The sequence below is a fragment of the Chelonia mydas genome, chromosome 6 (genome assembly GCF_015237465.2).
Source record: "Chelonia mydas isolate rCheMyd1 chromosome 6, rCheMyd1.pri.v2, whole genome shotgun sequence".
NCBI classification, from domain to species: Eukaryota; Metazoa; Chordata; order Testudines; family Cheloniidae; genus Chelonia; species Chelonia mydas.
In genome coordinates, this window is record NC_051246.2 from 75,761,777 (window position 1) to 75,788,591 (window position 26,815).

Consider the following 26,815-nt stretch of genomic DNA (forward strand, 5'->3'; position numbering starts at 1 on the left):
AGTTGTACTTTGTATCAAGTGCACATGTAACACACCTTATTTTTGCTCACAAAAGTACTCCCAATGGCGTATGTGTGTGCCAACTGTAGGTTGGATTAGACTTACTTCCAGCAAGACTAACCACTGTCAGTATCCTCTATGTTATTCTGTTACGTCAGTGCCAGTGGGACTGAGATGGATCATGTGACAGCACCAACAGTGCACACAGTGCTCCCAGAGCTATCCTATAATTTCCCTGCCTATGTGCTTGGAACTGTTGGATAGGTACCCCGAAGGTGTGGCAGCTCCCATTTGGGTACTTTGAAGACCTCAAACCATGCCATCCCCGTTCCTTCAACCAGCTCCTGTAGCTCCCTGGGACCTGTGGAGAGGGAAGACCTTGGCCTGCTGGCTCTTAGTTTGCTAGAATCCACAGGAGTACTAGGAATATCTGTCTCCTCCAATCCCTTCTGTTCCTACAGGGTCACTCTAGATGCTCCTTGGGGCCCATGGAGGAGCCCTGGGGAGAGAAGACTGTACTCTCCATCCCAACCAACCTTGTCCTGGTCAGGCATTTTGGGAGAGCTTTCCTGTTTGGATTAGAACCATTTTAATGTGATGGATCTTGAAGCTGAACTAAATGTTTTTTAAAAATAATTTCAGACTTGTATTCTTACACAAAGTTTAAAAATACATTGCAAAGTCGGAATATAAATCCCTTGCTTAGAAAACTATTGAGGGTAAACTATTTGATATTTGCAAAAAGAAAAGGAGTACTTGTGGCACCTTAGAGACTAACAAATTTATTTGAGCATAAGCTTTCGTGAGCTACAGCTTCATCCGATGAAGTGAGCTGTAGCTCACGAAAGCTTATGCTCAAATAAATTTGTTAGTCTCTAAGGTGCTACAAGTACTCCTTTTCTTTTTGCAAATACAGACTAACACGGCTGTTACTCTGAAACCTATTCGATATTTGAATCCCTTCTCACTGTTGGCATTTCAGCCTCTAATATGGAAGTCTCTGTTGTATTATGCTTGCAATTATGGTAAACCTAGGTGAGATCTATTAAGATTATGTCAAATTTAAAGTCGTCAGCTTTTTGGTCTGCTCAGCCTACTTCCATGCAGATGAGAGATGAAATGCAAATAAAATTACAGGCAAACAGAGACCAGCAATTCAGTAAACCTATAATAAAGTACACTTTTATGAACAAAATTGTTTCATATGTTGAGAAATTTACTGATGTCACACCATTAGTATGTTCATGTTAAGTTTCCTGAGTATCCCTGTGTAGACATGGCTTTAGGGTTCTTTTTTGCTCAGAGGCACTCTTTGTGCACAATGAGTGTCTACAAGGAGAACTTTTGTAGAATAGTTGATTCTGGGCTATTTCCCCATGTAAGCATGTCCTTAAGCTGTAATGCAAATCTCTAACACTGTTTTGTAATAATGTTTTCCTGTCTGCAGTGCAAACAAAAACCATGTTAAAAACCATGCCCCATACTGTGTCAGTCATTGATTAGGCATGGCTAGTCTCAGGGCTTGTCTACATTCAGGAAATTTAAGACAAATTAACATATGGTGTGAAATTAATGCACATAAAGCACATTAAACCTCTTTATGGATGCTCTAATTCAGAAGTAAAGTGGCCTAAGGGCTTGTTTCCATTTGAAAGTTAGGCCTTGTCTACACTGCCACTTTACAGCACTGCCACTTTCTTGCTCAGGGATGTGAAAAAACACCCCCCTGAGTGCTGCAAGTTTCAGCGCTGTAAAGTGGCAGTATAGACAGTGCACCAGTGCTGGTAGCCACACTCCCAGCGCTGGTAGCTACTCCCCTTGTGGGGGTGGTTCTTTCCCAGCGCTGGAGCTGTGACTACACAGCCATGTTAAAGCGCTGCCACATACCCTTATTCTGGAATAAGTATCTACACATGGAATTATTCAGGATTAGGGTGTGGGTTTTTTGTTTTTTGTTTTTTTTAAGACAAATCCGTAGTTTGGTGTGGTTTAATCCTCCAGGATTAATATACAGCAAACTAAAGCCACTTTACGTCTGAATGAGAGCATCCATGCAGGGTTTTAATGCACTTCATGTGTCATAAGATGAATTAATGAGTTGTGAAGTTAACTTTCCTGAATGGACCTGTGTAGAGAAACCCTTAGGGTATGTCTGTCACAGAGCCTATACCGCATAGCCAAATTTATATAGCCCCCTATTGTAGACGCAACCTGCGTCAACAGAAGGAGTTTTTCTGTGAGTGTGGGAACACCACCTCCACAAACAATGCTACCTATGTCAACAGAAGTGGTCTTCTGTCAGCATAGCAGTGTCTATTCTGTGTTTTTTGTTGGCATAGCTATGTCAGTGACTGGGGTGGTTTTTTCACACCCCTGACAAACACAGCTATGCCAACATAACTTTTAAATGTAAATCAAGTCTCAGTGTAGGTTGACCCACAACAGATGTTTTGTCTTAGTTACTAGTAAATCTCTGTACCCAAAGCAAGTGAGGCTTTGTCTAGACTTAAAGTTTAAGTTGACATAGCTACATTGGTCAGGGGTGTGAAAAATCCACAAGCCTGACCCATGTAGCTGTGCCAACTTAACCCCAAGTGTAGATGCAGTTAAATTGGTGGAAGAATGCTTCTATCACTCTAGCTACTGTTGTTGGGGGAGGTGGTATTCCTACATTGATGGAAAAACCTCTTCCATTGGTGTATGCTGCATCCATACTAGAGGGTTATGCCAACATAGCTAGACTGACATAGCCATGCTGGTAAAGTCTCCTATGTGTAGACCTGGCGTTAGAATGGAAACATTTTAACTTTTGAGATCTGGAGTTCAGGATTCTGCTTTTCACTTGGAAGCTTTGATGGTATCAGAGAAGCGTGTTTTTTGTCTAGGCTTGCAAGAAAAACTTGCAATTTGAACTCTAGGATAGTAAAGGAGAAAATAATGTTAAAATATTAGTTTTAAAATACAAATTTATTTTATTAATTTTATGTCTACATATATTTTGTGTTACTGATTTACATCTCAAACACTTTTGTGTTTTTAAGTGTTTTGGTCTGTTTTTCTTTTTCTTTAAATCTGATTTATGTATTACCAATGCACCTCTCTGAAGTATCTGGACACTTTATTAAGGAATTGACATAATTGCTGTGTCATTCTTTCAGAAAATAAGCCTAGAATCACTCAGGTTAGAACACCATGAGGAACAGTGTGACTAATGTCTGATATTCTTCCTTGGGAAGGGGGAAAAAAAGGGGACTGACAACCAAATGGTGTTATCTTTGACCAGGATGCACTTTGTTTTAATTAGCGCGAAGACTGAATGTTCCCAGTTCTCCACCACAACATGATATATGGGAGAGACAGGCTCTGGGGCAGTTGGTTTGCCAAATGTCATATTTCATTGCAGGTGTGGGTCATATTGGATAATTCTATGTTTTTTTTGTTTGTTTTTGTTTTGTGCACCGTTCCTGGAGGTACTGAAATACCAGGTTGATGCGTGGAGTGGATGGAGCAAGCTCCTATTCCATCTCCCTGTTCCAAAAATCCATTTAATATATAGTCCTCAGATAGAGGACGTATGTTGCTTGCGCTATTAAACCATCTAATTTATGTTAAAAATAAATGGAACACATTTTCAGTTACTTTTTTCTTTCTGTTTGTAAATTAGAAATTATAGTACATCAAGTACTAATTTTTCAATCAACCAGCAGAATGTTTGTCTCCATCTTTATCCTGTATAACTCCTTTATCTTAATATTCTAGACAGTTTTGTATTTTATTCCATGTTCTACCATGAATTTTTTTACTTTTATGTTTAAGTCATAGTCTGTGTACACAGAAAAAAGTATATAATTTATTCAGAGTTTTAGAAAGGATTTAAAGTTTCCTTATGATAATTATCTTGACTGGATGCTCCTCAGGCAGCATCAAAAAGCTTTAGGGCTTGCCTTCTAATTCTATATTTTTTGTCATTACATTTGTGACAGAATGTAGTGTGCTCTCTAACTGCCATATCTTTTTCTCACTGCTGAGTGACATATCAGACATGTTATGTGAAGCCTGCTGCTTCAGTGTAGCTGGAAGTTCCTGGTCTGTGCTGACTTTCCTTTTCTCACAGCCAGGGAAAGGTCAGAGTGCATTTTTTATGTTCTGAGTGGTGGAAGCTGAATGGATAGATCTGTTGCTTGCTTTCTTACTCCCTTTCCTGTGGTTAGCCTCTTGATGGCATCAAATTCACTTCAGTCTCAAACTGGAACTTTGTTTGTATTTTATTTAAAGATATAACGCTGGTCTAAATTAATATCTAATGTTATCAGCCTAAGTTAAATTCTGTCTAGTCAGTAAAACTTGACTTGAACCTTTTGTAGCTTGATCAATACTTTTGCTTCACTAACCTTACAGTCATCGTAAATAGGAGGTGGAGGGTGGCATATGGGATATTTTACTCTTAGAGTCTTTGTAATAGCCAAAAGGACTGCTCACAAATAGGACTGCAGAATTGGGCCCATATTAAGCGATGCTTCTATTCAGCAAAAACTCTTAACAGGAATATAAAATATACATACATGAAGTCAGTGGAAGTTGTGCCTGAGTAAGAAATATTGACTAGTTCCCTTCAGTATTAATTAAAGAATTTAAAAATCATAAAATCCATTTTTATATTAATTTCTGTCTGCAGCATTGCAACTAATCAGATGACTACTCTGTCACAGTTACAGGGCTAACTGCACCTTTGTCCCTGTGCTAGGCGTCTTTGAGTGCACTCCATCAGGTGTCAGGCCTTGTGCCTTTACATTGGGCCATTGACTACAGATGAGCTTAGTAAGCGATTCTACTAGCTTTGGCACCTATGGTTCTTTCCTTTGGGAGCCTATAACCAGCAAAGTTTTTGTTTAATGTTAACAGTTGGAACAAAGCATTTAGAGATAAAGGATTTTAAAACAGCAGTCTACACACATCTATCTTACCTATAGACTTAACTTCAGGGGATGCTAATCTAGGCAGGTGTAAGTTCTTATCTCTGTCAGTCTGAATGGCTCCCCCAAAACAGCCTCCCTCCAGAAAGAGAATCTCTCTTTATCCAGCCAGAGATGTCTTGTCCTTGTCTGTTCCTGGTTTTTTTTTTCTCCTGCTTGTCCACACCAATTTGGTAGGCTGCATAGGAAGTTGAGCCAGTCTCCTCAGAGTGAATGGCTCTGCCATTGTCCTGTACCAGCCCTCAAGCATTTATCATGGATGGCTTATCTTAAACCATTGTTTTTCCATTCTGCTTATTTTCCGAACAACGCTTAACCCAATCTAGTCATACAGTGAACATCCCAGTAACCATGTTAACATACAATATTAATAAATTATTACAGAACTGCTGTAAGTCCATCATATAGTGTCTTTTTCTAATCCAAATAGGAAAAGTTATTTCCCCCCCCTTTTTCATCTTTGGTTCTGTCTTTGCACTTTTACTATCTTGCTTCTGCTGTTCTGAACAGTTTTGTCTCTCTGTTTCTCCCAGGTGTGTCTGCTAGTTTCTTTAATTTTATAAGCAAGTACGCTTAGAGGTCATCCTGAAATTCTGTGAACTTTTAAAGGTGTCTTCATTTAAGTTGCATGTATTTTTAACTCTAAAAGCGGGAAAATTGTTTTAAAGGATTTTAGATAAACCATTAACACTCTTCGGTTTATATTATAAAGGGGGGGCATTATTTGGAAGAAACTGTATATTGATAATGGTTTTAAGTATTTAAGAGAACTTCATTCCAAGACTTCTTACAAGAACTTAACAGCACATTTCATTAGAAAAAATAAGTATAAGTTGAGAAAGAACAGAATTAAAGGTCAGAGAATTTGCCATTATACCATTTTTCTGTACTACTCAGCTTAAAATACAGCATTCTGACTGCCAAGGAAACAGCATTAGTCATGAACAGCAGGTGGGGTAGGTAGTCTAACCTTTCTGTTTTATTCTGATCATATCCAGTATTTATGTGCCTGACTGCCTTAGTTATTCAGAAATAGGTGGTAGTTGACCATTTAAAATAAATAGTGTACAGGTAAGTGCTTCAAAACATAAAAACAATGTGGGAATATATTTATTTCTCATTTCATTTTGTGGTGTTTTCCATAATGTGCAAGAAACCAAAATTTGAATGTTCATCTTCAGTTGGATTCTTAGGGACTGTAGCTGCAATCCTTACCACAGGAAAAACTCAGTAGGAATATTACCTGTACAAGGACCAGGGAAATCTTGCTTGCCTTATTCACATGTAGTCATCCCCAGTGAAGTCCATGGAACTATTCATGTAAGCCAAATGGGATTTTGTGAGTAGTCAAACAGAAAACTAACTTTGTAAAATGGTTTGCAAAAGTTATACGTTCTGGTGGTTCAGAAATCTTTATCCCAGAATATTCTAATTGGGCTAAAAATCAGTCTTATTTTTCAGCATGGGAATTTTAAGTGGGTTCATAGTTCTGTGTAAATGGACTGCTAATGTGAGACTGCTTCCGTTTCCTATTTCCTCACAAGAGTGAGTGAGTGATGGGAACAGTATTATTGCTTTTCAGCCCTACATAATATGATCATATTGTTCTTTAGTAGTCCTCAAAAGGTTTTAATTGAATTTAAAAGAAAAACTTTGTGGCAAGCGATTCATTGTTGATTTAGGACCCCATGACAAATGCTGGAATGAATATTTCTGACTGTTTTTAAAACAGCAAAGTAATTCATGCCTGCATAAATCTGTCTTATGGAATGAGGGGCTCCCAGTTTTTCCCATCCACTTTTATGTACGGTATTCCTTTGCATTTGTATGTGCGTCTGTCATCTTATTTATTGCTTTAAAAATGCCACCTGGTATAAGTATGAGGCTTCAGTGTTTCTGTTGGTAGACCTCAATAACAGAACCTTGCCAGTGAAATCGGTAAATTCAGTGGAGTGTGTGAGAACCTTGCCTCAAGGTTACTGCAATTCTGCTTCTATTCCTGCCTTTCCCCAGAGGATAGCTATAGAAAGATTCTCTTTAACCCTGGGGTGGCCAGACTTTTTTGATGAGAGATTGAGATTCTGGGTCACAACTGTCCCTGGGCTATGTCTCTTATGTTGCCAACATTGCTTTAAGCTTATTCTTATTGCCTGAACATTGTAGCTTTGCCCTTATTTTCTTTTGGGGGTGTACCACTCAGTTACTGCTGCTTTGTGTTCTTCAACTGTGCCTATTAATTCATAGCAACAATGGGAACTCATCAAAGTAAGTGAAAATGAAGTTTCAGAGTAGCAGCGGAGACAGGCCAGTCCTTGCTTACAGATAGCCCTGCAACCTGAAGCAAATACTCATCAGCAACCACACACCACACAACAGAACCACTAACCCAGGAACCTATCCTTGCAACAAAGCCTGTTGCTAACTGTGTCCACATATCTATTCAGGGGACACCATCATAGGGCCTAATCACATCAGCCACACTATCAGAGGCTCGTTCACCTGCACATCTATCAATGTGATATGTGCCAGCAATGCCCCTCTGCCATGTACATTGGCCAAACTGGACAGTCTCTATGTAAAAGAATAAATGGACACAAATCAGACGTCAAGAATTATAACATTCATAAACACTTCAATCTCTTTGGTCACTCGATTACAGACCTAAAAGTGTCAATTCTTCAACAAAAAAACTTCAGAAACAGACTCCAACGAGAGACTGCTGAATTGGAATTAATTTGCAAACTGGATACAATTAACTTAGGCTTGAATAAAGACTGGGAGTGGATGGGTCATTACACAAAGTAAAACTATTTCCCCATGTTTATTCCCACCCCTCCACCCCCCACTGTTCCTCAGACGTTCTTGTCAATTGCTGGAAATGACCCACCTTGATTATCACTACAAAAGGTCCCCCTCCCCCGCTCTCCTGCTGGTAATAGCTCACCTTACCTGATCACTCTTGTTACAGTGTGTATGGTAACACCCATTGTTTCATGTTCTCTGTGTATATAAATCTCGCCACTGTATTTTCCACTGAATGCATCCGATGAAGTGAGCTGTAGCTCACGAAAGCTTATGCTTAAATAAATTTGTTATATCTAAGGTGCCACAAGTACTCCTTTTCTTTTTTGAAAATGAAGTGATGATATACTCCCTTTCTCTTTCTCCTTCATAGCAATCTTTAGCAAGAGTGCAAAAAATAAATGGTCCCTAAGAGATGGATTAAAATGAATACATACAAGTACAATTGGTAGAACTGTGGTCCATAAAGAAAGTTACAGCTTGGGGCTCTGATCCTCAGATGGATCTGTGTGGGCAGCATCTAACACGTGAGCGATGCCCTGTAGATTTCTTCGAATGATTACAAGAGGGTGTTCATACAGAGTCAGTTTCAGGATCAGGGCCTAATTGTGCAACAACTTTGATAATATAGGATTGTGAGACCTTCTGTGGACAGATAGCAATGCAAAATGGTGTTTTGTCAAGGTATTTCTAGTACAGTGTTTCCCAAACTTGGGATGCCGCTTGTTCAGGGAGAGCCCCTGGCAGCCGGTACGTCCCTCGGCCCGCGCTGCTTCCCACAGCCCCCATTGGCCTGCAGTGGCGAACCACGGCCAGTGGGAGCCGCAATCGGCCGAACTTGCGGACGCGGCAGATAAACAAACTGGCCTGGCCCACCAGGGGCTTTCCCTGAATAAGCGGCGTCCCAAGTTTGGGAAACACATTAGAGATGAATGTACTAGAACAGTATCACAGCACCAATAAGCTTACATAAAGAATGTATTCTCCACCTTCAGGAAAGTGGCACTGAGTCACTCTTTAGGGGGAAAAAGTTCTGTAATGAAGTCGATCTTGCAAAGAGTGCAGTTTTGAACACGATGCTGAAATGAACAGGGAACCAGATGGAATTGTGGTCTTAAAAAGCATATGTGAAGTAGCCACTCCTCAAAGATAAATGTATGGGTTTTTTTTAGATTTTTAACTAAATCAAGTTACCAAACTTCTTTTTAAAAGCAGAGGTACTTTTTGTTAGAGCACATAGAAAGGCATTTGAATACATTCTCTGAACTTTTTTGTTCTTGAATAGCTGAAAAACCACTGAACTAAAATGCCGGTTTGCTGATTCCTGATATGCCATATCTAGTTTAAGAATAGTGGGATAGCTGTTTTATAAACACTGGAGATATTATGATGTATAGTGGAATTGTTCACACCACCTTAACAATAGTATTGCAAATACTCCTCTCGAATACATTGAGCCAGGTATAGTAATGTGTATTTTACAAATGCCAGAGATAGATCGGAACCATCCAGAGTGTCCTCTAGAGCTTTAAACAGATTTGGGAACTGGCCTAGCTTGCCAGTAACTTATTTTTCAGTCATTTCAGGCCATGTTTTCTGTAGCTGCAGTGATTCTTCTTGGGGGAAAAGTTAAAAGTATAATAGAACCTCAGAGTGACAAACACCTCAGGAATGGAGGTTGTTCATAACTCTGAAATGTTCATAACTCTCTGAACAAAAATTTATGGTTGTTCTTTCAAAAGTTTACAGCTGAACATTGATTTAATAGAGCTTTGAAACTTTACTATGCAGAAGAAAAAATGCTGCTTTTCACTTAATTTAAATGAAATAAATACAGAAATAGTTTTCTTGCTTTATCAATTTTTTTTTTAAACTTTACATTTAACACAGTACTGTATTGTATTTGCCTTTTTTTTTTTTTTTGTCTCTGCTGCTGGCTGATTGCGTACTTCCAGGTCCAAATAAGGTGTGTGGCTGATCAGTCAGTTTGTAATTCTGGTGTTCGTAACTCTGAGGTTCCATTGCTCTAGAACCTATTCACTATAGTGTACCCCATCTTCAGTTCGTATTCACATTATTAGTCCCATTTAAGTTCACCTGCTACAAGCAATTTTAAAATAGGGGAGGGGGAAAATAATCTCTCCCCCTTGAAGTCAGTGGGATGTCTCGCATGAGTAAAAACTCCAGGGTCAGGCTGAGTGTGTGTGAATGTTGAAGACCACTAATGTTTTGGTAGAGCAAAAGATTTCAGGAAGATGAACTTTTTGTTTTCTTTCAACAATCAAGTTGGGACTTGCTTCATAGTATCTCTTTCTCTATCTTTATATAGAGCATCACTTAAAACTTACTTATTTTATAGAAGATACCTTTTCTCCACTTTAGCACATGCTGGCTCTTGTAAGCCTAAAGTGATCAGTCCTGATGTCCAAAATCCATGAGGCAGTTTCCTGGACTTCATACAGCTTTCAGAAATTCCCATACTGTACAACAAAGATTAAAAGCTTTCTGCCTGGTATCTGTCCTTTCAGCTGCCCTTTCTTCTAATTAAACTTCTTTTTTTTGCTTTGGTAAATCTCTCTAAAGGTCACAAATGGAGCAAGCTAGTGGAGAGGGTTACTCTTTGTTGCAGGGAGATCTCTCTCTCTCTCTCTCTCTATACACCTTCATGAAAGACCTCTCTCAAGGCATTTTTTACCTTCTGTAAAACTCATTTGCTTTTTCTTATTTCCCTCATCTTGATAAAGTCTGTAATGAGAGGAGAGATTGTGCTGGAAGAGAGAGATGTGGTGTTATGGGGGTTAGGTGGCCCATAAAAAAGGAAGTAAATTATCCCTGTTAATGAGAGGCAGTACTTAAAGGTCACTGAGGGAGCCTCATCCGTGGATGTTTGAAACTGTACAAATGCCAATAAGAAATGAATGTCAAATAAATACGAACACCCTAACCACCAATAATGCATTAATGCTCTTCCAAAAATATTTTCTTATCCACTTTTCAGTTTTATAATTGTGACATTAAATCTCTGTAGATTTAGTTCTCAGCAGTACTGTTTGTTATTGTTTTATCTGCATGTTAGTGCTACTATGAAAATGCAAAAGAAAGGCAGTGCAAGGCACAGAGATGTTAGGGGGCTTATTCCTTCACCCACTTACTTCCCTGGTCCATCTCACATGAACAGAGAGCAACAATACCCGAAGTCCAAAGGTGCAAACAATTCAATGTTTACTGGGATGAACTTCCAGCAAGCATGATTCCAATTTCCTTCCTTAGTGTCCCCCTTCCCAGCTCTGACACCACGGAGCCTTACACCTGTGTCCCTGTTCCCATTCCTGCCCTTAGCCAAACATGATTCCAATTTCCTCACCCCCATTCCCTGTTCCCATTTCCCCCTTTAGCAAAACATGATTCCAATTTCCCCTCCCATCCACCCCACCCCCACTTTCTGACTGACTGCAGACTATATAGTAAAACTTGAGTTCCGCTTAGCTATACCTTAACCAATCATTTTCCTGAAATTTTACTAACCAATCCTAACATATTGTAACATGATTATGTAACCAATTATATCCCACCACCTTATATTTAGAGGTGCATGTGTCTTATTAACTCTGTTTTCTCCTAGAGCTCCAGGAAGAAATCCCAGCCAGGGTTTCACCCTATCTGTGATTTGGGGGGGGCGTGTCATAAATATAAAGGGAAGGGTAAACACCTTTAAAATCCCTCCTGGCCAGAGGAAAAACCCTTTCACCTGTAAAGGGTTAAGAAGCTAGGATAACCTCGTTGGCACCTGACCAAACTGAATGCATCCGATTAAATGAGCTGTAGCTCTCGAAAGCTTATGCTCAGATAAATTTGTTAGTCTCTAAGGTGCCTCAAGTCCTCCTGTTCTTTTAGCTTAAAGGTAGAGAAAAGTCAGGATGTTTTGTCTACAGACCTAATAGACTTAGGCCAAGACTGAAAAGAACAAAGCACAAATGCAAGAGGAGGTGCAAATGCCCACATTCACTTGTCTGAGGTGTCTGATAAAAACTGCAGTTGAATGACTTTTACAAATGGTTAGTTTCTAATGAATAATTAATGATTAATTGGAAGGGAAATGAGCTTATCTACACAATGTGAAACCCTGAAAGGAGGACATAATGGAGGGTGGTTTAATGTCAGTGAGACAGCAGACTAGATTGATGGTTTCTCCAGAAGTGATTGTTTGATTTCTCGTCCTATTGTGTTGTTTGTCGCTAAATGCAAACAACATAATTTATGATGCTGAAAAATTTTATCAAACAAGATGCACAATTTCTGGTTTCTAGATCTCAAAATATACAGTAGGACGATTGTTATGTCTGCCAACCTACATTAGAAACAACATGTGCTGTGGCTTATAGAATCTCTGGCACTTTGATATTGCTTGTAAAAAGAAAAGCATTGGTGGTGGTGGGTGGGAACAGGGAGGCTGTTCCAGGCATAGGAACAGCATGATACAAGGACATGCAGCCGAGTGGGAGTAGGAGATGGAGAGTGGTAAGGCAAAAGGACTTGGTAGCTCATGGAGGGTGGGTTGAGTAGGAAAAAATGAGAGCAGAGAGATAGGTGAGGTAAGATTGTATTGGAATTTGTAGGAGAGTACAAAACACTTGATTTTAAGTAGTACAGGGATTCTTAGAGTGGTAGCGGAGTGCACAGAGCAGGAAGGTTATGTTTGCAGTACACTTTGGACAGGTTGAAGGTAGGAGATAAAGTTGCAGAATGGGAGTTTAGAGAGCTAAGAGGGAGAGGGACTGAGTACCGAACTCTGAGAGAGACAGTATATAAGGGGAGTAGGCAACCTGACTACAGATGTCGCTGCCAAACACATTCTCTTATGGCTGCATATCAGAATCTTTGAATATGCCACTGCAGCAACAGGACACACTATCCTATACTGGGAACCCATGGGAGAAGAGCAAGCTTAGCTACTCTTGGAACAACTGTGGAGTGGGTTGGGAGACAGCAGTGTTTGGGCTTCCCCTCACCAACCAACCAATCCCTAGACTGAGCATGTCACCCCAACAGCCAGTCCCTTTCTCCTCTGGGGCCACTGTATGATGTAGGAGCCTCTGACCTCTCTGGACTGGAATGAGAACCCCCAGAGCAAGGACAAATACAAATAATAATAATGTGGCCCTTTGATCCAAGCTGTTAGCCAATATTCGGGGCCTTGTCAGGTTGTTTCCAGTAGGAGAAACTGAAGATATGATTTGGGTATTACTTCAGAACAAGCCTGTTTATTTACAAAGAATGTATGTAAAGTCCTGTTTTCCTGAGCCCAGAAGAAACAGACAATATGAGGCATTTGCCTTGTTCAGAAATCAAAGTCTGTCATTTCAGCAAGTGCTGTGCCCACAAGAAGCTCTGTCTTTTAGCTTCCTCAGAGGACCACATGGCACTGCTGCTTTCCTTGTCTGCTGGCTTTCTTCTTACTTTCTGGTTCTCTGTTTCGCTCATACCCCCCTCCAGCTGAAACCAATAAGTGCCCCAGCCCCAGTGTTTGCATCAATCACCATGAACCCCTTTGTGCCACATGGCTTAGCTTCTGCTCGTACCTTGCAATGTTGGCCTGTTCTTCTATTGTTCTAGTCATTACTAAATAAAAGGGCATTTAATTTCTCTCTCATTTAATCTGAATGAAGGGTGACTAGTACTCCCCTCAACTTTTACTAGGTCTGTGGTTGATGGCTGCCATTAACATCTTCCAGCAGAGCAATAACAACTGAGAACCAGGAGAGTGTGAGTTCTAGAGTCCCTTTTTCTACTAGCTGATTTTAATCTTTGCCATTCACAACTCTTATTAAGATGTCTCATTCTACAGACATGGTATACAAGCTGGGAATAAAACACAGCTCTCTAAAATGGCATATCCAAATCCATCCATTTACCAGGCTGCCTCTCAGAAAGAATCAGTTAGATCTGTGTCCTTGGTTACACTGTCTGTAAAATGGGGTTACTCATGACTGGGTAGCCCATTGTTTCAGTGTGTTATACATCCTCTTCTTCTGGCTTGTTTAAAAAGGGTAAGAGAGTGTCTACGCTACTGAGTTTTGCCGATGCAAGTTATGTCAGCATATAGCCACCACAGTTGGTACATCGCTTGTGCATGTGCTTACTTGGCTCCTTGTGTTGGTGCTGTGCATACTTACCAAGAGTGCTTGTGTCAATGCAGAGTGCATTGAACTGTGGGTGGTTTTGGCAATGCATGGTGTGGGAGAAATGAGTTACACAGGGCTGACTGAGCAAGGGGTCAATTTCTCATAATGCAGTGTTCTCCATCCGATGATATTATATCTGTCTCATAATTTTTGTACCTGTATTCAATTTCCCACAAGTCTCTGCTGGATTGATCACTGTCCACTGTCTCTGACAGATGAATGGAACCTGCACAGCTCTGTACTATTGTCATGACTGTTGCAAGCACAGGATGCACAATCCTCTGGTATTTGCACACTCTCCAGAAGACTCTGGAGGAACGTGATTTTTTTGGAGGCTAGATTGCTGTGGGACATACAGTGCGAACCAATTCACTGTTATTGGTGGCATTCACGGAGAAGCTGCAGACGGTGGAATACCGCTTCTGGGCTAAAGAAACAAACACCGACTGGTGGGAATGCATCGTAATGCAGGGTTGGGGTGATGAGCAGTGGCTGCAGAACTTTCAGATGCACAAGACCACATTCCTGGCCCTGTGTGATGAGCTCGCCCCAGTCATCCAACACAGGGACACCAAACTGGGAACTCCACTGGCAGTGGAGAAGTAAATGGCAAATCTCACTGTGGAAACTTGCACCACTGGATTGCTACCGGTGGGTGGGAAAATCCACTCTGGGGGATGTTGTTGTCAAGCAAGTGTGCAGAGCCATTAATTGTCTCTTGCTATGCAGGACTGTCATTCTTGGCAATGTGCTGGACATAGTGGATGGCTTTTGCAGCTATGGGTTTTCCAAACTCGGGTGGCACAGTAGACTGCGCACACATCCCTATTTTGGCCCCATTACCTTGACACAGCCCTTTCTGTTGATATACTCTGTTTTCCCATGGTTATGGAGGTGCTGATGGATCACCGGGGACACTTCACTGACATCAGTTTTGGCTAGTCAGGGAAGGTACATGATGCTCTTATCTTTAAGAACACAGGACTGTTCAGAAAGCTATAAACAGCGACCTTCTTTCCTCACTGACTGATTACCACTGGTGATGATGAAATGCCAGTAATGATCCTGGGGGATCCAGCCTACCCTTTATTCCCCGTCTCATGAAGCTGTCAGGCCACCTCGAAAGCAGCAAGGAAAGATACAACTACAGGCTCAGCAGGTGCAGAATGACAGTTCAATGGGCTTTTGGTAGATTGAAAGGGCACTGGCTTTGTTTACTCACTGGATTGGATCTCAATGCGAAAAATATCCCAGTGGTTATAGCTGCCTGCATGTGTAGTGTCCTGCATGATATTTGTGAAGCAAAGAGGGAAAATTTGCTGCAGAGGTAGAGGATGGAGCAGCTGCCTAGCTATATGGCTCAGAGAGGTTTTGAAAGAGTACTTTAATAGTGAGCCACAGTAATGCATTGTGATGTACTGTGCTGTACCTAGCCCTGCTGTTTTGGGGGCTTGTTAGGAATTGTGTGGTGCGTGGTACCCATATATGACTATAACACTGTCAGTGCACTATTAATTTTTGTGGTGCTTGCTGTACATCGATGATTGTTACACTGTGTTTGTCACTGACCTTACATATTGTGAGTTTACAAGACCTCTATTTTCACTGCCCAGAGGCATTACACACAATGTGTGTAAACTAATGAAAAGAGTTTTATTCAATAACGAAAACAGCACCTAACAAAATATCTAAAGAACATAATAGTAAATACTTCTTAACTTCAAAAAATTTGGGAACCCTTAACAAATAAACAGGGGAAAAGAACGTTGATGTCCATTGTAGCTACACATACATCAGTTGTGGCTCTCAGAGGTCAGTGTATTCAGGGTGGATAAAAATCAATGATTTTTTTAATTTAAATTGGATTTTTTTGATAAAATGCTTTTTGAGGGAAAAACCTATCTAAAGATAGTTTTAATTAAGATACATTATAGTTTAAAGATATCTCATCATGGAATAGGGATTATAAATTCTAATTCTGTAATATGAGACAATATGTTCATGTAATATTTAAGAAACGTTTTGTAAATGAGTTCCAATAGTTCATGGATTAGGGACACGATCTTATGGGGTTCCAGGGGCTTCTGTATAGATTATTTAGGTTAATCTTTCTATCTACCCAATGGGACTCAGTTCTCAGTCTAGAAGATACCATCAGAGATACTAAGTTTTGCAGTTCTCAAACTGTGGGTTTGTGTCTCCAGAGATAACATGCTCGTTAACAGCAAAAATGTTTTAAAATAAATAAATAATATATAGAGGTGAGAAATAACAGTCCTCAATCCTCTTGTCCCTCTGCAAATTTGTGTACACAGAGTCAATCCCTTACCCCTCTCTAAAATTGCGAAGTTTCTAAAAGTTCAATGAACAGAAGATTGTTGGGGGCGGAATAGATCTGGACAAGGAGAAGTCTGGAGATAAATGTGAGAAGGGAGGGACAGGCAGTAGAAACAAAAGTGTGCTGCTCAAACAGTTTCATTCCAGAAGTCTTGAGGTCTTTCTGAGTGTAGCCTTCATTGATTTGATATCTACCGTACCATTCTCTCACTAGAAGGGAAAACCTATAATGGCAGCAGACCGTAAAAGAGACCCAGTTTGGGACTATTTAATGAAGTTCCTCTACCTGTGGGTCAGACAGACGTGTGCAAAATGCAAACAGTGCAACAAAGAAATGCAAGGCCTGGTTGCCCGAATGAAATAACATCATGAGAAGTGTTTCTTCTCAGGAGGAAGCTGCGTTGAAAATGATGAAAGGAACATGTCTGAACATGCAGGATCTTCAGGTTAGTAAACTTTTTTATTTCATACTTCTTTCTTAAGGACGGCCTGTCTTCCTTCTGGGCTATTCTTGAAGTCTCATGTTTGAGCAAAAAATATAGTTGTTACTCTATTGTACTATCATTTTAGATTCAGTTGTGATAAAAAATAAAGAGATGAAATAGGCAGATCTTCCTTTTACAATTTCACCTTTTAAAGTAGTACTGAGTGTCAGTGAATGCAGTGAGTAATACTAAATAAGCAGTATGGTAATAATAATTAAATAACTGCGTTGACTTATTTTGTTTAGGAGAATCCATCCTCAACATACAGGATTCTGAAGACTATCCACCTTTAAGATCACCATCATTTTCTAGAGTTTCAGAGTTATCTCCCAATGATAGTGTTTCAGTCACATCATGTATGTCACATAGCCACAGTATATCACCTGTAGCAAAAAGAAAAAAAAAAACTCCATCATCCAGAAACAACCATAGATAAGTTTGTGATGATAACCAGCAGATTACAAAAAAAGAGATAATTGATGAAAAAATTGCCCGTTTCGTTTATGCAACCAACTCTTTCTGTATGATTGAGAACCCCACACTTCATTAAGACCAGGATACCATCCACCCAACAGAGCAGATGTCGCAGGCAAATTACTGGATAAAGTGTATGAAAGAGAAATTGAGCAGCATGCAAAAGGTCTCGAGGGTAAAATTATTAACCTGAGTCTTGATGGGTGGAGCAATGTCCACAATGTTCCTGTTGTATGTGCTTACTTGACAACAGAAGAAGGGAATGTCTTCCTTACAGAAACAACTGATAAATCAGGAAATGCACACACAGCAGAATACTTACAAGAAGTAGCAGCACAAGCTATAACAAACAGTGGAAAAAAAAAATCAAATGTCTAGTACGCAGCTTGGTCACAGACAATGCTGCAAATGTATCCAAGATGAGAAGAAATTTAGAAGAGAGTCCCAAGCTAACAACATATGGTTGCCGTGCTCATTTGAGGCACCTCCTAGCCAAAGACTTCAGTGTTCCAGAAATAAAGGCTAATGTTGATGAAACTGCAAAATACTTCCATAACAACCACTTCGCAGCAGCTGCTCTGAAAAAAGTGGGAGGAACCAAGCTAACTCTCCCACAAGACGTGCGATGAAACTCAGTAGTGGACTGTTTTGAGCACTAGATCAAGAACTGGTTTAATCTGATGACAGTTTGTGAACAAAATTGTGAAAAAATAGATGGCATTGTCACAACCAAAGTTCTCAACACTGGGCTAAAGAGAAATGTTGAACGCATGCTGAATACCCTGAAGCCTATTTCTGTAGCCTTGAACAAAATGCAGGGAAATAGCTGTTTTATTGCTGATGCTGTTGAAATTTGGAAGGAACTGAGTGAGATCTTAAAAAGAGAAATATGCAGTGACAGAGTTTAATTACAAGCATTAAAAAAACAAATGGGACAAGTGCTATCTCCAGCTCATTTTTTGCAAATATTCTCAATACTCGGTATCAGGGTCAAACCTGAACTGCTGAAGAAGAGGAGTTGGCTATGACATGGACATCCAGCAGTCATCCCTCCATAATGCCAAATATCATAAACTTCAGAGCTAAGGGTGAACCATTCAAGAAATATGTTTGCTGATGATGATTTAAAGAAAGTCACACCAATGAATTGGTGGGCGTCACTTAAGCACTTGGATTCAGAGACTGTTGAAGTGATAATCTCACTTTTAACAGCAGTAGCTTCTTCTGCTGGTGTAGAAAGAATATTTTCTTCCTTTGGACTAATTCATTCCAAATTGAGAAATCATTTGGGACCTAAAAAAGCAGGAGAGCTTGTTTTTCTTTTCCAGGTTATGAACGAACAAGAAAATGAAGGTGAAGACGACTGAGTTAGCTGCAGAAGCCAATATTTTAAGTTTCTCATGTTGACCTGGCTGACATAGTCAATTTTAATTTTTGTTTTGTGTTTTTTTTTTTTTAAATTCATTTAACTATTTTAGTTAAAAACAATTTTAACAAAAACAAATCTGATTTTAAAAAACTTGAATGTTCAACTAAATTCAAAAATTCATATGCTTGTTTTGTTAAAATATTATGTTTGCTGTTGAAGAAAAAAATCCAGAATATATAATGTTGTTGTTTTAGTTAAATAAACAATTTAAATGTCTGTCTGGTGGTGGTCTCCTCCTAATACAGCATGGCAAGAAAATCCTCCAAATATTAATGATTAACCTGTTGAATTGGAGATAGTTCACCTCCCAATGACTTCATAAATATCTGCTTCAATTACCTTTGGTAAATGAAATAAACAATCATTCATTTTCTGATATAGCTGTAAAACTAATCTGAAGAGTTTTCAAAATAAATCACTTTAAAAATGTATAGTGTGTACCTTCTAAAAATGAAACCTACATCTATCTCTGTGTTGTGAAGAATATGTATTAAGGTTATAACACCCAAGAATGCACTTTTATGTAGAAATCCATGATTAAATCGAGTCTTTCTGACTAGTGATTTAAATCGTGATTTTAAATCAATTTGATATAAATCAGATCCACCCTGGTGTATATTAAGCTGTGGTTGTCCATGCTTTCTCCGGAGTGCAGTGGTAGGGGTAAACGTGCTGGCATAGTTCTCCACTAACTGCAATGGCAATCAGGTCCACACTTGTTGCATCTGGAGGTCCACAAGAGTCTGCAGGATCTGAGTTTGTTGATGGAGAAGCTCCATTATGTCTCAGTGCATCTTTCTCTTCTGTTCCTGGGCCCTTCTCCTCTACACTCTTTCCTTCCAAATACAGTCCACAGTATTCACCCTCCAGGCTCTCTGTTCAAGGTCTGATGCAGCACTAACTTGCAGGACATGTCCTCCCATGGCCTCTTTCCCGCCCCCCCCCCCTTATCTGCGTCAGTCATTCCGCTGATGTGGAGAAGATACCCCTCAAGGCTGCAATGGCTGCAGCTACAGATAAAACACACACAGGTACCATTGTCAGTATAGTATGTACAGAAAGCGAAACTTAAGATTCAGAAATCCTCCCTTCCCTTGTTCCCCAAAAGTGTTAAACAAGACCTGCTTATTGCCATTTCTGCTTCGGATTGCTTGTTTATGGCACCACTAATAGCACCAGCCATGGTGAATATGACTCGCTGGGGTGAGGGAAACGAGGAGGGAATTGCTTAGTTGCATGAAACTAAGAGTATAGGGCAATGGCACTGAATACTGGCACCATTTTCTACAGGTGGTGGTGGTTTTAGCTGATACCTCACTCCTGTGGGTAACAAAGGCAGAAAGAGCACAGCTGCTGCTGATGTCCTGAAGTTGCTCAGGCCTGTACACTGCTAGCCTGTTTAATGCAAAGGCGCCTGCTGAAGTTCCTGTCCAATGGTGTGGGAAAGTATCAGATCGTGGAGGAAGAAATAAGTCTGCAATCCCTAGAAGCCTTTGGGAGCAGATTGCATTTTACCTCAGTCGAAGTGTCATCAGGATCTTTTAGGAGGATTCAAGGGACATCCCTGTGTTTACAGACAAACTGCTCTGTACACCCCCTCTCTGCCTGTCTAACTATAGAGAGGAATGAGAGGTAGATAACTCTATTGCTCGTTGTTGTTTCTACCTTTTTTAGTACAAGAAAATTCAATAGCTGTGCCCTGATAAGTTGGCAATAATAACTGTAATGGGAATTTTATTTACACGCTTACCCGAGGTTCCTTCCCCTGCTTCACGCTTGCCTGCGCTCAACTTCAGGGACTAGCTGGACTGTGGTGGAGTCAAAAACAGGTCCTGACTCATGGCACAGTTGCACCTTCTGGTTGCCTGTCCCCAGTACTCTTCCTCTTCCTCATGGTGGTCCTCCTCCTCGCTGTTCATGGCAAGGGCCTGTGACTCAGGCTCCATGGAGGTGTCCATGGTGGGTGTGCGGAATTGTGGTAGAGTCTCCACCAAGTGTGGAATGCAGCTTTTTGTAAAAGTGACAGCTTTTAAAAGCTTGTAAAAGTGCAGCTCGGCACCTGAAGAGTTTTTGGCCTTTCTGGCCTTCTGATATGCTTGCCGGAGTTCCCTGGTTTTCAAACAGCGCTGCTGCTAGTCCCTGATGTAGCCCTTCCCCTGCATCCACCAAGCAGTCTGCTTGTAGATGTTGACATTTCTATGGCTGGTTCAGAGCTGTGCTTGCACAGCCTCTTTTCCCCACAAGCCTAAGAGATCCAATATCTCCTGTCTACTCCAGGTAGGAGTGTGTCTACAGCGTGTAGTCAGCATGGTCAGCTGGGTGTGCTTGCTCAGCTGGACAATCAGGAAAAGGCATTTTAAAAATTTGCAGGGGTTTTAAAGGGGTGTGTGTGTGTGTGTGTGTATTCCAGTCTGTGTGCCCCCCAGGCAGGGGAGTTAACAGTTGTAACTAGAGCAGTCAGTGTTGGGTAGTGAGGGACATCAGCTGGAGGGCTGTTAGGGTTGACATAGGTAATGCAATGTCTACACTTGTGCTGCGTTGACCTACATACATTGACCATAGCACAATGTAGCTTTGGGAGGTGGTGTTACTATGTCGGCATAACGGGGCACTTGTATCAGTAAGAGAGAAATTTTACGTGTAGACGTGCACAACTAGGTCAGCTCAAGGTGGCGTACGTTGACCTAACTTGTAGCATAGATCAGGCCTGAGTGTTTTTGTGCTGCCAGATAATGTAGATAGTCCTGTAGCTCAAGTGGTAGAAGCCTGTGTTGCATTGCTGAAGGTTTTGGTGGTGTTGCATGATAGAGAAGGGATGGGGTTTATTACAGTTGAACATCATGGAATTTGTTTTAATTGTTTTTTCTTTAACAAAAAACAAAGAAAACAAAAAATCCCCACCACCTCCTTAGGAAATTACATACAAAATATCGCATGAATAGAAATGTATTTAGATTGCAAAGTTAAGCTCTTGAAAGTGAGAAAATGCCAGAAATAAGGTAGTGTGTTCAATGACAAGTCTGCCTCCTTGTGGGTATGCATTAAAATACAGTCTTTACTTATGTGATGACATTAAATCAGGCTGCCAGATCTGGTATAGTTAAAGTCTAGAGCTTGTCTCTTTCCAGTGCTCTAAAATCTGCGTGATTATACATATTGTCAGTGCCCAGCTGTTGACACAGCCTGCACAATTCTGTATTGAAATGATATAGACTGGAACTTCAGGATGCACGTGCACCTCTTTCCTTTCATCACACACGGGTGACACAGACCTGAATCTCGTATCACAAACACACCTCTACCAAACTGCCTCACATACTGCCTCCACTATTCAGTACAGCTGCACCACCTAAAACACTGAATGCAACTGGACTGCCTGCAGATAAATCCCCATAGCTCTTACCAGCTCCAGAGGTGCAGAATTAAGGTTTCATGGGTGTTTACATTAACTATGTGTTTCCTGGTTTTCAGAAATTGGAGGTCTACTGAACTAGACATTCTGGAAGGACACGAGCTGTCATTGGGCAACCTTAACTCTAGATGTCTGAGCTTGCACCTAGCTGTATCAAAGTGCAGTTTATTTAAATGAGTCCGGCTCATCAAGCAATCCAGTTCACTCTGTATGACTTACCCTGTCCTCATTATTTATCAATCCATCAGTCTTTTTGTCATCTGCAGATTTTATGAGCCATTGTCTTATTTTCACTTCTAGGTTCCCTGATAGAAATATTGCATAGTGTCTGGCCTAGAACTGATCCCCACATAACCTCACTAGAAACATCCCCTTTGATATTTGTAATTTAAGAACTATTATCTGTTAATTATGGCATGAAAAACCAAAATACAGGAAAACATCCATGCAACCATAAGTCTGCCCTGTTTGAGCAATGCTGCAAAACACCCATAACACACATACTTGCACTTTTTGTTTCGCATTTCTTATTTCTTCCTCTCTTCTCCTTCACTCTGAGGACCTGCCCCCGAAGTACACCATCCCTGTATAACAAAAGCTAGGAAATAAACACACGCAGACTTCATTTCATGACAGTTAAGGTTCAGTGGCCTTGTGGTTAAGGTTGTGAACTGCAAATCTGGAGACTGTATTCAATTCCTGCTCTGCCACAGACATCCTTTGTTTTTTGGGCAAGTCACTGAGTTGCTGTCTTCCTCAGTTCCCTATCTGCAAAATAGGGATAATAGTACTTCCCTACCTCACAGATATGTTGTGAGAGGAAATACATTAATTATGTGGGTGCTGAAGTGATAAATAAAGAGGAAAGGGCTATAGGAGTATCTATGACAGACTATATAGAACAAGACACACCTCACCAACTCAAAATCTTGAAAGCATGGAAATAAAAAATTTCCTGCAATTTTTTTTGCCACTTTCACATTGCATACAATGTGCTTGATAACATATTCCAACACTCCATGAGGCTTTCACTCCTCAAGAAAATACCAAAAAGCAGTATGTACCCCCAACTACATCAGTCTCACACTGTGCCAAATGGTGATATCAGCAATGTTAATGTAGAATAACTTCCTAAATGTGTAGTATAGTCAGATGTGCCAGTCTGCTGATAATGGGAGTATCAGAGGTTACTGTTAAGGTTTTGCACTAGAGTATGATTTTGATGAAGTTGGGGGTATATATTGCTTTTTGGTGTTTAATGGTGATGGAAGTGAAAGCTTTATAGTGTTGGAATGTGTTGTGTTGTAGGCAATGTGAAAGTGGAAAGGAATGCAAGACAATTTCCCTTAACTTTTTATACCCATGCTTTTAAGTTAAGTTTGAGTTCATGGAGTGTGTCCTGATGCAACTTTACTTGTCACCAACTGAAGTTTTTTTTGTGTGTTTATAATATGCTGTGTGTGAATATTATTATATGTGATAGTTTAGCCTTATAATTTCTTTTGACTGAAAAAGAGACAGTTGGATATTAGTTTAAATTCAAGGTAGAAGAATTTTCCTTTGTGAACTAAAACCTCCATTCTCAAGTATTAAAACTTTTGAAAACAGCTGTCAAAAAGGAAGTGACTGACATAAGATGATATATTTTACAATTATCAGTGACTAAGAAGTAAGTGAAAACCAGGACTGAAAAAAGCACAGTGACAAATGTTTTAAACTGCGAATGCATTGAAGGCTTTATATATATATAATGTTCAGAGGCTTTACCTTGTCTGCAGGTATCATATGGCATGGGCGTAATAATACTAAGCCAGGAAACCTACAATCCTTTGTGAATGGAAGGCAGAAAACAAAACTGGCTTTCAAAGCCCATAAGCACTACAATGAATTAAGAAAGTCCAGTGTTTTCCTCTTCATTAAGTGGAGTAAATACAATATTAATGTTTATTGGAACATCAGGAATCAGAACCTGTTGTAAATAGTTGACTGGTTGAACGATAGAGTGACAGCAGGCTATTTCATATCATGTGATCTGGTGTGAGTTGATTTTAGATTTCCAGTCACATTCAAAGGCCTTATTATATGTCAGTCTTATTTTTTTAGAAAAAAAAGAAAACTTATCAAGCTGGATACATTCGGGCTGTCACATTAAAGTACAAATAAGAATAAAAGCTTCATATCTTGAAATATCTAAATACAGTCTGAGTGACGTTGTCACCAAATGTTCTCATTAAGTTTTGGACCCTGGCTCAGTCAGAGTGAAATAGGCAGATAGGATTGCCTATAGATAGATTAAGAACATAAGAATAGCCGTACTGGGTCAGACAGACCAATGGTTCATCTAGCCCTGTATCCTGGCTTCTGACAGTGGCCAATGCCGGGTGCTTCAAAGGGAAAGGTGAGTCTGTGTCATAAGCATCCACTTAAGGGATCTCCAAGATTTACAGTGTAACTTTATTGTAGTGCCATGATTGGTGGTAGATTGAGACAGATTTTGCCGCACTTGCTTATAGGCTGTGTCTACGGATGTAAGGAAAATGTACTATTTGAAATATTGTGGACTTTTTTTTTTACCTTTATAATAGTAAAGCCAGGTTAGTAACTCTCTGATCTTTTTTCATTTTGAAACTGATATAGAAAACTAGTTTCTTAATTTTCATGTATTTATAAAAATAAAAATTGTTTAAAAGATATAAATGTTCTCTAAATTCAGAAGAAAACTCAGCAGTAGTTTAAAAAAGTAGTGTTAAATACTATTTTAAAATAATTGGATAGGAAGCTGCCATATTGATAGTTAGATGGAATGTAGGTCTCAGAATTATAATCCCATTTTAAATCCATAACAAAATGGGAGATTTCCAGAGTTTTTTTAATTTTTCAAGCAGTGCGGCTGTTGGGCCAAGTAATCTTGCCATCTGTGACATTTTCCTCATACAACCAATGAAATTGTTTGTATGGGTATTGATTAGTTGTTACCTCTGATATCACAATGGTCTAGGACTCTTGGAATGGCATAGGTACATGCCTTGCTGTACCTATACACCGCATAGGTGTAATATGTAAAGTCAAATGTCTCAGCACTTAAAAATTGGATGGTAACAGACAGAGAATCGCAGTGATGACTGATGTGACTGGTGATAGATACCTTGAACACAAAAAACTCTTAACCATGCTTGTAGCTGTTTCAGTTGCTTCACTTTGACTGAACAGATATTTTAGGCTTCAGAGTGACACACAGCGTGACAATTCTGGAATCTTCTTATATAGCTGAATATATCTGAAGTATTTTTCATATACATTAAAGCCTTGAATTCTCTTCCACATCTTTATGTCTTAATTGGGTTTTGTGAAGGGTTAGTTCAGTTTTGTGGCTAGGTAAACTTAGTGGGGTAGAGAGTTTTTGGTGGTTTTAAATCTAGACGTGCAAATATCTTTTGGCTAGAATAAGAGGAGACCTGTCTGAAGTTTAGATCTACAACACACAAGCGTACAAAGCTTTACTCACTTGAGTAGTTTCATTAAAGTCAATGAAATTAGTTGTGTGGGTAAGGATTTGCATGCTGACAGACATAAATGTATCTTGGATTCCATGTACTGATTCCATGTACTTTGATTGACAAGATTTCTAAATTTTATTACTTCCATTCCATCAATAAGATAGTTGCAAAAGGTGTGGTGCTATTTAATATATGATTTGGGTTTATAAAACAAAAATGTCATTATTGCTTTTTACAGTATAAACACATTTGTAGGTTGCATCAAAGATTAACCTCATATTCTTGCACATATTTTCCTCTAAATATGATTGTGAAGGAGAGAATTGGGGGGGGGGGGGCGGTGTCACTGACTTGTAGAGATTAGCAGAATCAAAAATAATAATAAAGAGAGGGAATCTTCTTAGAAAATGATCAGTCTGGGTTTATTTTACCTTTGATCTTAACTATACACGCTAACAATTTATTTTGCTTCCTTGACATTTTGAAGTCTCTATAAATATAAACTTTTTAGATTATTATTGAAACTGTCAGTGTAGTTTTTTAAAAATATTAAAATAAAGGAACAAAATAAAATATAGACAATTAGACTATGAAACAAGATGACACAAAATCCTGTCTAATAGTGTATTTTCCAACACACCTCAGCATATATTTTTATTCCCATTTAAGAATTGCAGCTTTGACAGCAGCAGGCATTTGACATCAGCTGGACATTTCTCCAGCATACTTTTGATGATTTGATTTATTTTTGAACATATAATACAACATTTGGTTAGAACAAGTATTTTAAAATTGATCTTGCACGAATATGTTCAGTGCATTAGCAACGATCACTAATCTGACTGAAATGCTAAAACCCTTGTTTCAATGCACTCATTTTGGAAGGATTTATTCAAACCTGTTGTTTCTAACAAGATTAGGGCTGTCGTTTTATATTTACATTTGTTTCTGAATATTTGCAAGAAAAGCATACTCTGCTCTCACGAATTACAATGTCAGTTTGGAAGTAACATAGCAGCCAAGTCAGTGCGGTTCCATGTGACAATTTATACATATTATTTAATGAGTGAGTTTACACATTTGCAAATTATTTTAACATAACCACAAACTTTGACTTAATATAAAATCATGTTTGATTTAGTGTTGATGAAAACTATTGAACTGACAAGGCTGGAAAATGAAGTCCTATTTATCTACAGGACAACATCCAGGCAAGTGTCTCAT

At 39.5% G+C, this 26,815-nt stretch overlaps 2 protein-coding genes and 1 pseudogene across 3 annotated transcripts in view; 1 reads left to right on the forward strand and 2 right to left on the reverse strand.

Annotated features, from left to right (window-relative positions):
• CHRM5 (cholinergic receptor muscarinic 5) overlaps positions 1-26,815 on the reverse strand; it is an 81,289-nt gene that overhangs the window by 13,923 nt on the left and 40,551 nt on the right. The gene's annotated exons all lie outside the window — the stretch shown is intronic.
• Positions 1-26,815, forward strand: part of AVEN (apoptosis and caspase activation inhibitor) — a 174,785-nt gene that overhangs the window by 1,999 nt on the left and 145,971 nt on the right. Inside the window, exon 2 of one of the 2 annotated variants that reach the window (XM_043548087.1) lies at positions 16,684-16,740. The exons of the other annotated variant lie outside the window; for it this stretch is intronic. Within the exon in view, the coding sequence (XP_043404022.1) occupies positions 16,684-16,740 (57 nt within the window). The remainder of the gene's footprint in view (positions 1-16,683; positions 16,741-26,815) is intronic. 2 annotated transcript variants of the gene reach the window in all.
• LOC114021681 lies at positions 3,449-3,625 on the reverse strand (annotated as a pseudogene).